This window comes from Coregonus clupeaformis, unplaced genomic scaffold (assembly GCF_020615455.1).
Source record: "Coregonus clupeaformis isolate EN_2021a unplaced genomic scaffold, ASM2061545v1 scaf0651, whole genome shotgun sequence".
NCBI classification, from domain to species: domain Eukaryota; kingdom Metazoa; phylum Chordata; class Actinopteri; order Salmoniformes; family Salmonidae; genus Coregonus; species Coregonus clupeaformis.
The window spans coordinates 172,933-189,397 of NW_025534106.1; the positions used below are offsets into that span (position 1 = coordinate 172,933).

The following is a 16,465-nucleotide window of genomic DNA, read 5'->3' on the forward strand; positions in this document are numbered from 1 at the left end:
ACCCGGCATGGGAAGGAGACGACAGGCCTTGGAAAACCGATCCACAACGACCAAAATGGTGGTATTCCCCTGGGAGGGGGGAAGGTCGGTTACGAAATCCACCGATAGGTGGGACCATGGTCGTTGTGGAACGGGCAGGGGATGTAGCTTACCCCTGGGCAAATGTCTAGGCGCCTTACACTGGGCACACACCGAGCAGGAGGAAACATAAACCCTCACATCCCTGGCTAACGTTGGCCACCAGTATTTCATGCTAAGACAGTGCAATGTCCGGCCAATACCTGGATGTCCAGAGGAGGGTGATGTATGAGCCCAATAAATAAGTCGATCACGAATCTCGAGCGGAACGTACGTCCGCCCCACAGGACACTCGGGGGGAGTAGGGTCGGTACGCAGTGCCCGCTCAATTTCTGAATCGACCTCCCATACCACCGGAGCCACCAAACAAGACTCCGGCAGTATGGAAGTAGGCTCGTTGGACCTCTCCTCTGTGTCATACCGCCGGGACAGGGCATCTGCCTTACCATTCTGGGACCCAGGGATGTATGTGATCTTAAAAACGAACCGGGTTAGGAACATGTTCCACCTAGCCTGACGAGGGTTCAATCTCCTAGCTGCCCGGATGTACTCCAGGTTACGGTGATCCGTCAGAATGAGGAAAGGGTGTTGAGCCCCCTCAAGCCAATGCCTCCACACCTTTAGGGCCTGGACTACGGCTAACAGCTCCCTGTCCCCAACATCATAGTTACTCTCCGCCGAGCTGAGCTTCTTGGAGTAGAACGCACAGGGGCAGAGTTTAGGTGGCGTGCCGGACCGTTGTGATAGAACTGCCCCAATACCGGTCTCGGACGCGTCTACCTCTACTTGGAATGGTAAAGAGGGATCCGGATGCGCCAGCACAGGAGCCGAGGTGAACAGGTTCTTTAGTTTGACAAATGCCCTGTCCGCCTCAGCCGACCACTGCAACGCACCGGACCCCCCTTTAGCAGGGACGTAATGGGAGCTGCAACCTGTCCAAAACCCCGAATAAACCTCCGGTAGTAATTAGCAAAACCCAAGAACTGCTGCACCTCTTTTACAGTGTTTGGAGTTTGCCAATTACGCACAGCCGATACCCGGTCTACCTCTATCTCCACGCCATACGCGGACAACCGATAACCCAAAAAGGAGACGGACTCCTGGAAGAACAGGCATTTCTCTGCCTTGACATACAAGTCATGCTCCAACAGTCGTCTCAACACTCGGCGCACCTGGGCTACATGCTCGGCTCGTGTAGAAGAATACACTAGGATGTCGTCGATGTACACCACTACACCCTGCCCATGCATGTCCCGGAAAATCTCGTCAACAAAGGATTGGAAGACTGAAGGAGCATTCATTAACCCGTATGGCATGACGAGATACTCGTAATGACCCGAGGTGGTGCTAAATGCTGTTTTCCATTCATCCCCCTCCCTAATGCGCACCAGATTGTACGCGCTCCTGAGATCCAACTTTGTGAAGAACCGCGCTCCGCGTAATGACTCCGTCATCGTCGCAATCAGTGGAAGTGGGTAACTGTATTTCACTGTGATCTGATTGAGACTACGGTAATCAATACACGGGCGCAATCCCCGTCCTTCTTCTTCACAAAGAAGAAACTCGAGGAGACCGGAGAAGTGGAGGACCGTATGTATCCCTGTGCCAAGGACTCGGCTATGTAAGTCTCCATAGCCGCAGTTTCCTCTTGAGACAGGGGATACACATGACTCCAGGGAAGAGCTGCTCCTGTCTGGAGATTTATCGCACAGTCCCCCTGTCTATGAGGAGGTAGCCGTGTTGCCCTCGATTTGCTAAACACGAGTGCTAAATCCTCATACTCAGGGGGAATGCGCAGTGCGGGCACTTGGTTCGGACTCTCTACCGAGGTCGCCCCTATGGAAACACCTAGACATCTCCCTACACACTGGGCAGACCACTCCATAAGAGCCCTCTGTTGCCACGCTATGGTAGGATCATGGGTGCTTAACCAGGGAAGGCCCAACACCACTGGGTACGCAGGAGAGTCAATCAGATAGAACTGAATGATTTCCTCATGACCCCCCTGCGTCGTCATCGTCAGCGGTGCTGTGACATCCCTGATCAGACCCGACCCCAACGGCCGGCTGTCTAATGCGTGGACAGGGAATGGAACTTCTACCGGCCGAAGGGGAATTCCTAACCTAGCACAAAATGCCCGATCAATAAAGTTCCCAGCTGCGCCTGAATCTACTAGCGCCTTATGCTGGGAATGAGGTGCCACCTGTGGAAATCTCACAGGAATACTCATGTGACCAACAGAGAGCTCTGGGTAAGTGGGGCGCCTACTCACCTGAAATGACTCCCCAGTGCGTGGCCTGCTGTCACCTCTCCCAGGAGACCCTCCCCAGCACCTGGCCGCGGTGTGTCCTCCACGACCACAGGTGGTGCAGGGGATGGCCTCCCTCGGGTTCCCTCTCCTCCTCTCTCTAGCACCAGCACCTCCGAGCTCCATAGGAATCGGCTCGGAGGTGCTGGAGGGTGGAATGGACGACCCCCACTCGGGACGTCCGCGGGTAGCCAGCAGGGTGTCTAGACGGATGGAGATGTCCACCAACTGGTCGAACGACAGGTTGGTGTCCCTGCAGGCCATCTCACGACGAACGTCCTCTTGTAGGCTACACCGGTAGTGGTCGATGAGGGCCCTCTCATTCCACCCCGCATCCGCTGCTAGTGTCCGGAACTCCAGTGCGAACTCCTGTGCGCTCCTCTTCCCCCTGTCGGAGGTGGAATAGACGCTCTCCCGCCGCTTTCCCCTCAGGTGGATGATCGAAGACAGTCCTGAAGCGGCGGGAAAACTCCGCGTAGGTGATGGTTGCGGCGTCTATTCCCCTCCATTCGGCGTGGCCCATTCCAACGCCTTGCCGGAGATACAGGAGATGAGGGCGGAGACGCTCTCGTATCCCGAGGGCGCCGGGTGTATAGTGGCAAGGTAAAGTTCTACCTGCAGGAGGAAGCCCTGACACCCGGCTGCAGAACCGTCATATGCCCTCGGGAGCGAGAGCCGAATGCCACTGGGTTCCGGTGCTGAGAGAGGAGGACTGGCCGTTGGTGCTGGGATGGTGTGAGAAGGCGTGGGCACCTCCCGATTCACCAAACGGCGCAGTGTGTTGGACACCTCGTCCATGGCGGCCCCGAGTTGCCGGATCATGGTGTCCTGGTAATTGATCCGGTATTCCAGGGATTCGGGTGCCGCCGCTGTTCCTGCTGACTCCATGATGGTGTGTTGTTCTGTCAGAAGGGAACCGATGTGGATGTGGTGGAGGAGTCAGGTGCAGGACACAGAGGTTAAGTCCAACAGACTTTAATAATCCAAAGTAACCGACCAAAAATAACACGACCTCGACAAAACAAGAGGCGAGGAGAATTACGCAAACACGCGTAAACACTAAACATAAAACAAACAGAGTGCAAACACGTAGCTCCGAACAACATGACAGTGAAAACAACACACAATAATACTAACACAAAACAAGGAACTTATAGGGCACGCAATCAACACACAATTGGCCACAGGTGAAACAGACAGACAAAAGCAATCGACTGCAGAAACATAGAGCGGTGGCAGCTAGTACTCCGGGGACGGCGCTCGCCGAAGCCTGCCCGAACCAGGAGGAGGAGCAGTCTCGGCCGAAACCGTGACATCTATTCTCTGTATATTTCAATGATGTCGCTCTTGCTACTGGTGACTCTCAGATCCACCTCTACGCAGACGACACCATTTTGTATACATCTGGCCCTTCATTGGACACTGTGTTAACAAACCTCCAAACGAGCTTCAATGCCATACAACACTCCTTCCGTGGCCTCCAACTGCTCTTAAACGCTAGTAAAACTAAATGCATGCTCTTAAATCGAACGCTGCTTGCACCCGCCCGCCCGACTAGAATCACTACTCTCGGAGGGTCTGACTTAGAATATGTGGACAACTACAAATACCTAGGTCTGGTTAGACCATAAACTCTCCTTCCAGACTTACATTAAGCATCTCCAATCCAAAGTTAAATCTAGAATCGGCTTCCTATTTCGCAACAAATCCTCCTTCACTCATGCTGCTAAACATGGTCTCGTAAAACGGACTATCCTACCAATCCTTGACTTCAGCGATGTCATTTACAAAATAGCTTCCAACACTCTACTCAGCAAATTGGATGTAGTCTATCACAGTGCCATCCGTTTTGTCACCAAAGCCCCATATACTACCCACCACTGTGACCTGTAAGCTCTTGTTGGCTGGTCCTCACTACATGTTCGTCGCCAAACCCACTGGCTCCAGGTCATCTATAAATCACTTCTAGGCAAATCCCCGCCTTATCTTAGATCATTGGTCACCATAGCAACACCCACCCGTAGTATGCGTTCCAGCAGGTATATCTCACTGGTCATCCCCCAAGCCAACACCTCCTTTGGCCGCCATTCCTTCCAGTTCTCTGCTGCAAATGACTGGAACGAACTGCAAAAATCTATGAAGCTGGAGACACTTATCTCCCTCACTAACTTTAAGCATCAGCTGTCAGAGCAGCTTACTGATCACTGCACCTGTACACAGCCCATCTGTAATTAGCCCACCCAACTACCTCATCCCCATATTGCCCTGCCTTTCGAAAGTTTTTGAAAGCCAAGTTAACAAACAGATCACCAACCATTTCGAATCCCACCGTACCTTCTCCGCTATGCAATCCGGTTTCCGAGCTGGTCATGGGTGCACTTCAGCCACGCTCAAGGTCCTAAACAATATTATAACCGCGATCGATAATAGACAGTACTGTGCAGCCGTCTTCATCGACCTGGCCAAGGCTTTCGACTCTGTCAACCACCGCATTCTTATTGGCAGACTAAATAGCCTTGGTTTCTCAAATGACTGCCTCGCCTGGTTCACCAACTACTTCTCAGATAGAGTTCAATGTATGAAATCGGAGGGCCTGTTGTCTGGACCTATGGCAGTCTCTATGGGGGTGCCACAGGGTTCAATTCTTGGGCCGACTCTTTTCTCCGTGTATATCAATGATGTCGCTCTTGCTGCTGGTGACTCTCAGATCCACCTCTACGCAGACGACACCATTTTGTATACATCTGGCCCTTCATTGGACACTGTGTTAACAAACCTCCAAACGAGCTTCAATGCCATACAACACTCCTTCAGTAGCCTCCAACTGCTATTAAACACTAGTAAAACTAAATGCATGCTCTTCAATCGAACGCTGCTGGCACCCGCCCACCCGACTAGAATCACCACTCTCGACGGGTCTGACCTAGAGTATGTGGACAACTACAAATACCTAGGTGTCTGGTTAGACTGTAAACTCTCCTTCCAGACTCACATTAAGAATCTCCAATCCAAAGTTAAATCTAGAATCGGCTTCCTATTTCGCAACAAAGCCTCCTTCACTCATGCTGCCAAACATGCCCTCGTAAAACTGACTATCCTACCGATCCTTGACTTCGGCGATGTCATTTACAAAATAGCCTCCAACACTTTACTCAGCAAATTGGATGTAGTCTATCACAGTGCCATCCGTTTTGTCTCCAAAGCCCCATACACTACCCACCACTGTGACCTGTACGCTCTTGTTGGCTGGTCCTCACTACATGTTCGTCGTCAAACCCACTGGCTCCAGGCCATCTATAAATCACTGCTAGGCAAATCCCCGCCTTATCTTAGCTCATTGGTCACCATAGCAGCACCCACCCGTAGTCTGCGCTCCAGCAGGTATATCTCACTGGTCATTCCCAAAGCCAACACCTCCTTTGGCCGCCATTCCTTCCAGTTCTCTGCTGCCAATGACTGGAACGAATTGCAAAAATCTCTGAAGCTGGAGACTCTTATCTCCCTCACTAACTTTAAGCATCAGTTGTCAGAGCACCTTACCGATCACTGCACATGTACACAGCCCATCTGAAATTAGCCCACCCAACTACCTCATCCCTATATTGTTATTTATTTTGCTCTTTTGCACCCCAGTATCTCTATTTGCACATCATCTCTTGCACATCTAGCATTCCAGTGTTAATACTAATTGTAATTATTTTGCACTATAGCCTATTTATTGCCTTACCTCCATAACTTGCTACATTTGCACACACTGTATATATATTTTCTGTTGTATTTTATGACCTTATGTTTTGTTTACCCCATTTGTAACTCTGGGTTGTTGTTTTTATCGCACTGCTTTGCTTTATCTTGGCCAAGTCGCAGTTGTATATGAGAACTTGTTCTCAACTGGCTTACCTGGTTAAATAAAGGTGAAATAAAAAAGAAATGGTGTGTATTGAACATTCCTATTGGACTGGACAGCTAGCTAACTGGCTACCGATCAACCTATTGTGTGTATTGAACATTCATATTGGACTGGACAGCTAGCTAACTGGCTACAGATCAACCTATTGTGTGTATTGAACATTCATATTGGACTGGACAGCTAGCTAACTGGCTACCGATCAACCTATTGTGTGTATTGAACATTCATATTGGACTGGACAGCCTTACCTATAGAGTAGCACCACCACCCATCAGCCAGTTCTCTTCTTGACATCAAAGCCTCAGTGTATTGTTGCTATAGGAGTTTTTGATTAATAATCCTATTTATTTCAAGCCACACTAAGACGTCACCATACTATTCCTTTAAAGCCCCACTCTGTAAGATATAAATCATCAGAGTGGGTCACCAACTTAAATGTAAACAATGGAGCAAATGCATCACATATAAATATCACTTGATTATCAGAGGGGTAAACTACGGAGCCAGATAGAACTACTGAGACATTCCAAATCAGGCTTCATCCATATCATGAAGGTGGATGTTGATCCAACCATTTCAAAAGTAATGACGGGGCTGATGGAAACAGGATTGTATAAATGCCGACAGACAATTTGTTCATTTGTTTTACATGGTGGGATCTTTATGTGTCTGTAAAAATGTATAAGCGAGAAATGGCGGTGGAAACTCCTTTAATAGAAAATATTGATATAATAACCATCATATCGAAGTTAGCTTGGAGTCATGCGATGATATGTTGTGTGGTCCTCCCACTACGACTTGGGAACCCATGCAGTTTATTAGGCTACAGATGAAATAAGTTATGAACTTCACAGGGTGGTGAAAGTGCACGTGATGAGCTTGATGCTCCGTTCCAATACATTTTGAGGGTCTTATTCTGGTGAAATGATGATCGATGCTTGGTTGCCATTTGACATATAAAATAATTTCTCTCTTCTCCATAATAATCTCATCATGTAGGTAGCCTACCCGCACTGTATCTGGGAGCTGTTGGCTACAGTGCACGTGCCAAGAGCACGTTTGCTACGTAACACAACAGTTTTTTCAAACCATCAGTAGAGTTGAAAATGCGATGGAAACCCATTTAACTTCTATTTTTATTTGGTACATGGAAATTTAACAGCAAAAGTAAAAAAAGTTGTGCACTACGTCATAACGCAAAGCCTTTGATCCGCAATAAGTCTGTTTGATAGAAACATAATGCATTTATTGTTTTAGGTAGATTAGAATATTCACATGAAAATGTCAAATGTCATTGGATTTAGGTTGGAAGTTTGGATTTGTTTTGTTGAAATGACGTGGAAACAACGTTTATTCAACCAGTGGGAGGCTTGTAAATGCCCCCAGGAAAGTCGAACGAGGAACTCTTCATTGAGACAATGATGAAACAGCAATAGGTCGGCAAATATCACTTGATTACCTGTAGTGCTGAAGGAATGACACACCCAGATAAACACACACAGTCAGAGTTTTAAAAAGGACCATTTAAACACATGGAATCTGACATACTCTATATTCAAACTGACACACTCCATATTCAATTCATGTTTTCTAATAAAAACAATATATGTTTGAGTATACTTTGTATCATTCAATTTCATATGGTATGAACAAGTAAACACAATCTCAGTCAACAATATAAGACAATGGGAGCACTGTGTATGTTCTCTGATTAACTTTAAGTCAATGTGATGTGAAATATCAATTTACACACTAGGATAAGTAATTATTCTCTCCTGTGTGGATTCTCACATGACTTTTAAGTGACTGTGATGAGTAATATGTCTTCCCACAGTCTGAACATTTGTAAGGCTTCTCCCCTGTGTGACGTCTCATGTGTTCTTTCAGCTTTCTTAACTGGTTAAAACGCTTTCCACACTGTGAGCAGTGGTAAGGCTTCTCCCCTGTGTGTATTCGCTCATGAGCTTTCAGGTTTCCTAAATGCCTAAAACTCTTTCCACACTGGGAGCAGTGATAAGGCTTTTCCCCTGTGTGTATTTGCTGATGAGATTTCAGGTTTCCTAAATGGTTGAAACTCGTTCCACACCGGGCGCAGTGGAAAGGCTTCTCCCCGGTGTGTATTCGCTCATGAGCTTTCAGCTTTCCGAAATGGACAAAACTCTTTCCACACTGGGAGCAGTGGTAAGGCTTCTCCCCTGTGTGTGTTCGCTCATGAGATTTCATGTTTCCTAAGTGGTTAAAACGCTTTCCACACTGGGCGCAATGGTATGGCTTCTCCCCAGTGTGTATTCGCTCATGAGTTTTCAGGGTGTCTAACCGGTTAAAACTCTTTCCACAATGGGAGCAGTGGTAAGGCTTCTCCCCTGTGTGTATTCGCTCATGAGCTTTCAGCTTTCCTAACTCCTTAAAACTCTTTCCACACTGTGCGCAATGGGGTGACTTCGCTCCTGTGTGTGTCCTCTCATGTCTTTTCAGGCTTCCTAACTTGGCAAACCTAGTTCCACACTGGGAGCAGAGGTGTCGTCTTGCTGGTTTGGACGTCTCTGGTTCCTCCGACTTTGGTTTTTCTCCTGCCAAAGACAGTGTTTATTTAAAGAGAGACCTGAATGAAACCTCCACTTGATAAAACTGCCTTGCTATGAAACAAATAATGTAAAGATCCCTGGTAATTACTGATAATATATTTACATGACTTATTTTATGCATTCTGTTTATAAGTCAGAACACAAAAAAATAGACAGTTCTAGGACACTCATGACACAAACATCTCTGGATTCCTATCGTGCAGATGGTTGTAAATGTATAACCTTAATAGCTGTATGATACAGAATGAGACCTACACATTTCCTTCAACCTAAATTAAGTAAAAAAAGTAATTTTGTGTGGAAGTCCAAAACGTATTTACTTATTTGTTTTTACATTTGAGACAGATACAAAGCACATCAGTAACATCTCCGCGTTGTCGAAAGGGTCCGACACATGATGTTTCAATGGCAATGTTTCTAATTTAGACATTCAACATTATTTACATTTTGACTATCACTATTGTCATGATATTTTGGGTAAAGTAAAAAAGAATGTGAAATATTTTGTTCCTAAAAATATAAACGCAACATGTAAAGTGTTGGTCCCATTTTTCGAAGAGCACGAAAGCTTATTTCTCTCAAATGTTGTGCACTAATTTGTTTACATCCCTGTTAGTGAACATGTCTCCTTTGCCAAGATAAGGCATATCAAGAAGCTGATTAAACAGCATGATCATTACACAGGTGCAACTTGTTCTGGGGACAATAAAAGGCCACTCTAAAATGTGCAGTTTTGTCACATAACACAATGCCACAGATGTCTCAAGGTTTGAGGGAGCGTGCAATTGGTATGCTGACTGCAGGAATATCCACTGGGGCTGTTACCAGAGAATCTAATGTTAATTTCTCTACCATAAGCCGCCTCCAACGTCGTTTTAGAGAATTTGGCAGAACATCCAACTGGCCTCACAACCGCAGACCACGTGGGGAACCGAGTGGTGCAGCAGCCTAAGGCGTCACTACAGACCCAGGTTCGATCCCGGGCTGTATCACAACCGGCCGTGATCGGGAGTCCCAAAGGGCGGAGCACAATTGGCCCAGCGTTGTCCTGGTTAGGGGAGGGTTTGGCCGGGGTAGGCCGTCATTGTAAATAATAATTTGTTCTTAACTGACTTGCCTAGTTAAATAAACAAATACACATACATTTACATATGTAAAGAAGGTATTTATGTTTCTATATACATTTGCAAAAATTTCTAAAAACATGTTTTCACTTTGTCATTAAGGGGTATTGTGTGTAGATTGACGAGATTTTTAAAAATATTTATCCATTTTAGAATCAGGCTGTAATGGAACAAAATATGGAAAAAGTCAAGGGGTCTGAATACTTTCCGAAGGCACTGTATAGAGCTATATTATAAAGTATGAAAGAAAGGCTTGTTCATTGACATATCATGAATTCACTATGACATCATCATATACCCTACAAGTCAAAGGTTTGGACACACCTACTCATTCAAGGGTTTTACTTTATATTTACAATTGTTTACATTAATAATAGTGACGACATCACAACTATGAAAGAACACATATGGAATCATGTAGTAACCCAAAAAGTGTTAAACAAATATATAAATATATTTGAGATTTGAGATTCTTCAAAGTAACCACCCTTTGCCTTGATGACAGCTTTGCACACTCTTGGCATTCTCTCAACAAGCTTCATGAGGTGGAATGCATTTCAATTAACAGATGTGCCTGGTTAAAAGTTAATTTGTGGAATTCATTTCCTTCTTAATGCGTATGAGCCAATCAGTTGTGTTGTGACAAGGTAGGGGGGTATACAGAAGATAGCCCTATTTGGTTAAAGACCAAGTCCATATTATGGCAAGAATGGCTCAAATAAGCAAAGAGAAATGACAGTCCATCGTTACTTTAAGACATGAAGGTCAGTCAATACGGAACATTTCAAGAACTTTGAACGTTTCTTCAAGTGCAGTCGCAAAAACCATCAAGCGCTATGATTAAACTGGCTCTCATGAGGACCGCCACAGGAACGGAAGACCCAGAGTTACCTCTGCTGCAGAGGATACATTCATTAGAGTTAACTGCAACTCAGATTGCAGCCCAAATAAATGCTTCACAGAGTTCAAGTAACAGAAACATATCAACATCAACTTTTAAGAGGAGACTGCGTGCGTCAGACCTTCATGGTCGAATTGCAGCAAAGAAACCACTACTAAAGGACACCAATAAGAAAAAAGAGACTTGCTTGGGCCAAGAAACACAAGCAATGGAAATTAGACCGGTGGAAATCTGTCCTTTGGTCTGATGAGTCCAAATTTGAGATTTTTGGTTCCAACCGCCGTGTCTTTGTGAGAAGCAGAGCAGGTGAATGGATGATCTCTGCATGTGTGGTTCCCACTGTGAAATATGGAGGAGGAGGTGTGATGGTGTGGGGGTGCTTTGCTGGTGACACTGGCGTGATGTATTTACAATTCAAGGCACACTTAACCAGCATGGCTACCTCAGCATTCTACAGCGATACACCATCCCATCTGGTTTGCGCTGAATGGGACTATCATTTGTTTTTCAACAGGACAATGAACCAATACACCTCCAGGCTGTGTAAGGTCTATTTGACCAAGAAGGATAGTGATGGAGTGCTGCATCAGATGACCTGGCCTCCACAATCACCCGACCTCAACCCAATTGAGATGGTTTGGAATGAGTTGGACCGCAGAGTAAAGGAAATACAGCCAACAAGTGCTCAGCATATGTGGGAACTCCTTCAACACTGTTGGAAAAGCATTCCTCAAAAAGCTGGTTGAGAGAATGTCAAGAGTGTGCAAAGCTGTCATCAAGGCAAAGGGTGCCTACTTTGAAGAATCTCAAATATATAAAATATATTTTGATTTGTTTAACACTTTTTTGGTTACTACATGATTCCATTTGTGTTATTTCAGTTTTGATGTCTTCACTATTATTCTACAATGTAGAAAATAGTAAAAATAAAGAAAAACCCTGGAATGAGTAGAAGTGTCCAAACTTTTGACGTGTACTGTATATACAGTGGGGAGAACAAGTATTTGATACACTGCCGATTTTGCAGGTTTTCCTACTTACAAAGCATGTAGAGGTCTGTAATTTTTATCATAGGTACACTTCAACTGTGAGAGACGGAATCTAAAACAAAAATCCAGAAAATCACATTGTATGATTTTTAAGTAATTAATTTGCATTTTATTGCATGACATAAGTATTTGATCACCTACCAACCAGTAAGAATTCCGGCTCTCACAGACCTGTTAGTTTTTCTTTAAGAAGCCCTCCTGTTCTCCACTCATTACCTGTATTAACTGCACCTGTTTGAACTCGTTACCTGTATAAAAGACACCTGTCCACACACTCAATCAAACAGACTCCAACCTCTCCACAATGGCCAAGACCAGAGAGCTGTGTAAGGACATCAGGGATAAAATTGTAGACCTGCACAAGGCTGGGATGGGCTACAGGACAATAGGCAAGCAGCTTGGTGAGAAGGCAACAACTGTTGGCGCAATTATTAGAAAATTGAAGAAGTTCAAGATGACGGTCAATCACCCTCGGTCTGGGGCTCCATGCAAGATCTCACCTTGTGGGGCATCAATGATCATGAGGAAGGTGAGGGATCAGCCCAGAACTACACGGCAGGACCTGGTCAATGACCTGAAGAGAGCTGGGACCACAGTCTCAAAGAAAACCATTAGTAACACACTATGCCGTCATGGATTAAAATCCTGCAGCGTACGCAAGGTCCCCCTGCTCAAGCCAGCGCATGTCCAGGCCCATCTGAAGTTTGCCAATGACCATCTGGATGATCCAGAGGAGGAATGGGAGAAGGTCATGTGGTCTGATGAGACAAAAATAGAGCTTTTTGGTCTAAACTCCACTCGCCGTGTTTGGAGGAAGAAGAAGGATGAGTACAAACCCCAAGAACACCATCCCAACCGTGAAGCATGGAGGTGGAAACATCATTCTTTTGGGATGCTTTTCTGCAAAGGGGACAGGACGACTGCACCATATTGAGGGGAGGATGGATGAGGCCATGTATCGCGAGATCTTGGCCAACAACCTCCTTCCCTCAGTAAGAGCATTGAAGATGAGTCGTGGCTGGGTCTTCCAGCATGACAACGACCCGAAACACACAGCCAGGGCAACTAAGGAGTGGCTCCGTAAGAAGCATCTCAAGGTCCTGGAGTGGCCTAGCCAGCCCCGAAACCTGAAGGATCTGGAGAAGGTCTGTATGGAGGAGTGGGCCAAAATCCCTGCTGCAGTGTGTGCAAACCTGGTCAAGACCTACAGGAAACGTATAATCTCTGTAATTGCAGACAAAGGTTTCTGTACCAAATATTAAGTTCTGCTTTTCTGATGTATCAAATACTTATGTCATGCAATAAAATGCAAATTAATTACTTAAAAATCATACAGTGTGATTTTCTGGATTTTTGTTTTAGATTACGTCTCTCACAGTTGAAGTGTACCTATGATAAAAATTACAGACCTCTACATGCTTTGTAAGTAGGAAAACCTGCAAAATCGGCAGTGTATCAAATACTTGTTCTCCCCACTGTATATATGGAAATACACGTTAAAAAAATTACCAATCGATTGGTCGACAAAGATTTTTTACCTACTGTGAACAGGTACAAGTGTATCTTAATGTCAACTAATAGAACTCTGCTGGTTGTCCTGGTAACAGATACCAGTGGGCAGATCTATTTTATTTGTTCGAACTAAACTACAGCACTTACTTTGATGAGTCAAATCTGCTCCTTTCTTCTCTTCTCCTCCTCTCACAGTTCCACTCAGCCCCGTTGTTTTCCTGCAGTCCACCAGCCGCACAGACAACCTTTTCAGACCCAGCAGTAAGGTGCTACTGGGAGAGGTACGACACAGGGACTCTGGGAGGGAGGAAGGGCTAGCGTTGTCCTGGTAACCATATAGAGGGGACACAGACACATATCATTATGGATGCTGATGTCACTGTTGTCATGAAGTGCTTTACAGAAACCCAGCCCAGACCCCGACAGAGCAAGCTGTATGCTAGACCAGACCAAGCTGTACCATCTGGTGTTCTGATCTGGAGAGACTCTTCTCTGCCTCGTCAGCATCAGGATGTTGTTGAGGCTCCCCAGAGGATCCATGATAGTCATGTCTCTCTCCTGTGTGAACGAGAACATCAAACAGATGGTAAACGTATGATCTTCTATTACAATCATAGGGTCTTCCAAGAGGCATTATTATATCTAAACAGGGCCTAAAACGGTCACTTTCATCATGATTTTATAAAATATTGTTTATGATGCAAATGTGAAAAGGTAGTTCCACAAATTGGGTGCCTTTTGCGTCCATTTGATATTTTAAGTAGAAATTATTAAGCCTGTTTTATTAGATGAGGTGCACTTTAATGTAGAACACATGAAGAATTCATTAAAGCTAATTTAAATGTCTGAAAAATATATGTACTAATTGCAGATTTACTCTTTAACAATTTATACAGTACTGAACAACATATTGAAGTATATAACTTCAGTAGAATGCCCCTTAAAAACCACACATTAGTTCAAGAACTGCATAGTTTGTGCCCCTGTTTTTAAGACAGTACTCACTGGTGTTAATCTGATATTCTGTCTCCTCCTCCTGCTCTTTCACTCCCAATACATCTTCCTCTTTCACCTTTATTGAGATAGCATCCTCTTCCTCTCTAAAAGGTTCTTCCTCTTTTTTCACTATAACATCCTCCTCTTCTTCTTCTTTCAATACACCAGCATCCTCTTCCTCCTTTATCATTCTGAAAGCTTCTATCTCCTCCTCTTCCACTGTGACAGCCTCTATCCCCTCTTCCTCTTTCACTCCAAACGGACCTTTCTCTCCTTTCACTGTAACATCCTCTTCTTCTTTCAGTGTAATGTCCTCCTCTTCCTCCTTTATCATTCTGAAAGCTTCTTCCTCTCCTTTCACTGTAACATCCTCCTCTTCTTGTTTCACGGCAATGTTCAGCCCCAGAGCTTCTTTCTCCATACACCAGACCTCCTCTTCTTTAGCAGGGGAGGGGTAGTTTAGTGAGCTCATGGTCAGGGATGTAAGCTAGTTAGCTAGTTAGTTAGCATTAGCGACTAGCCTAGTGGTAGGCTCAGTATCAGTTTGCAAATTAGGTTAAAGTTAACCAGTAGATAATGTTCGTCAACAGAAATGTGTTTAAAACACTGAGATTACCTAATGTACATAAACATGGTCTTAAGCCTCAATCTTTCGGTTTTATGTTGACTAGCATGCTACCGAGGTGGTTGAAAGAGTAGCCGTGTGGTTGTTGCTGAAGAAGTGTCCCGTCCAGTCCATTATACGTCACGCAAGAATCATCACCTGAAAGACGCACATCGCCATCTGCTGACTGGAGTGGGTAACGCAGTTTGGAAACAATATTTACTACATCGTTCGTATTGGCAAAGAATGTCGTAATAATTGAACAATAAGCTGATATATTTTCTCCTACGTCTTACAAATAAGACTTTCCTGTACACAGACATAGAAGCTTAATATTAATATTTAGATTTAGGTTCCTGTCTCTCCATTGGGATTCTCTGCCTCTGACCCTATTACGGGGCTGTTTCCCTGGCTTACTGGTGCTTTCCATGCCGTCCCTAGGAGGGGTGCATCACTTGAGTTGGTTGAGTCACTGACATTATCTTCCTGTCCGGTTTGTCGCTCCCTCGGGCTCGTGCAGTGGAGGAGATCTTCGTGGGCTATGCTCAGCCTTGTCTCAGGGTAGTAGGTTGGTGGTCTGTTGATATCCCTCTGGTGGTGTGGGGGCTGTGCTTCGGCAAAGTGGGTGGGGTTATATCCTGCCTGGTTGGCCCTGTCTGGGGGTATCGTCAGACGGGGCCACAGTGTCTCCCGAATCCCCCTGTCTCAGCCTCCAGTATCTATGCTGCAATAGTCTATGTGCTGGGGGGATAGGGTCTGTCTGTTATATCTGGTGTTATTCTCTTGTCTTATCCGGTGTCCTGTGTGAATGTAAGTATGCTCCCTCTAATTCTCTCTCTCTCCCTCTCTCCCTCCCATCCCGGAGGACCTGAGCCCTAGGACCATGCCTCAGGACTACCTGTCCTGATGACTCCTTGCTGTCCCCAGTCCACCTGGTCGTGCTGCTGCTCCAGTTTCCACTCTTCTGCCTGCGGCTATGGAACCCTGACCTGTTCACCGGACATGCTACCTTGTCACAGACCTGCTGTTTTCAACTCTCTCTCTCTACCACACCTGCTATTTCAACCTCTAAATGCCCGGCTATGAAAAGCCAAGTGATGTTTACTCCTGATGTACTGACCTGTTGCAACCTCTACAACCACTGAGATTATTATTTGACCCTGCTGAACATATATGAACGTTTGAACATCTTGGAGAAAAATCTGGCCTTAATGGCCATGTACTGTTATAATCTCTACCGGTCACAGCCAGAAGGGGACTGGCCACTCCTCAGAGCCTGGTTCCTCTGTAGGTTTCTTCCTAGGTTTCTGCCTGTCTAGGGAGTTTTTCCTAGCCACCGTGCTTCTACATCTGCATTGCTTGCTGTTTGGGGTTTTAGGCTGGGTTTCTGTATAGCAC

The 16,465-nt window shown here is 45.5% G+C and overlaps 1 protein-coding gene across 1 annotated transcript in view; it reads right to left on the reverse strand.

The window, feature by feature from the left end:
- LOC121560165 (zinc finger protein 721-like) overlaps positions 1-16,465 on the reverse strand; it is a 73,094-nt gene that overhangs the window by 14,946 nt on the left and 41,683 nt on the right. Inside the window, exons 8-11 of the mRNA XM_045216254.1 lie at positions 13,928-13,960; positions 13,615-13,792; positions 8,050-8,866; positions 7,748-7,763 (exon numbers count right to left, since the gene is read on the reverse strand). Coding sequence (XP_045072189.1) covers positions 7,748-7,763; positions 8,050-8,866; positions 13,615-13,792; positions 13,928-13,960 — 1,044 coding nt within the window. The remainder of the gene's footprint in view (positions 1-7,747; positions 7,764-8,049; positions 8,867-13,614; positions 13,793-13,927; positions 13,961-16,465) is intronic.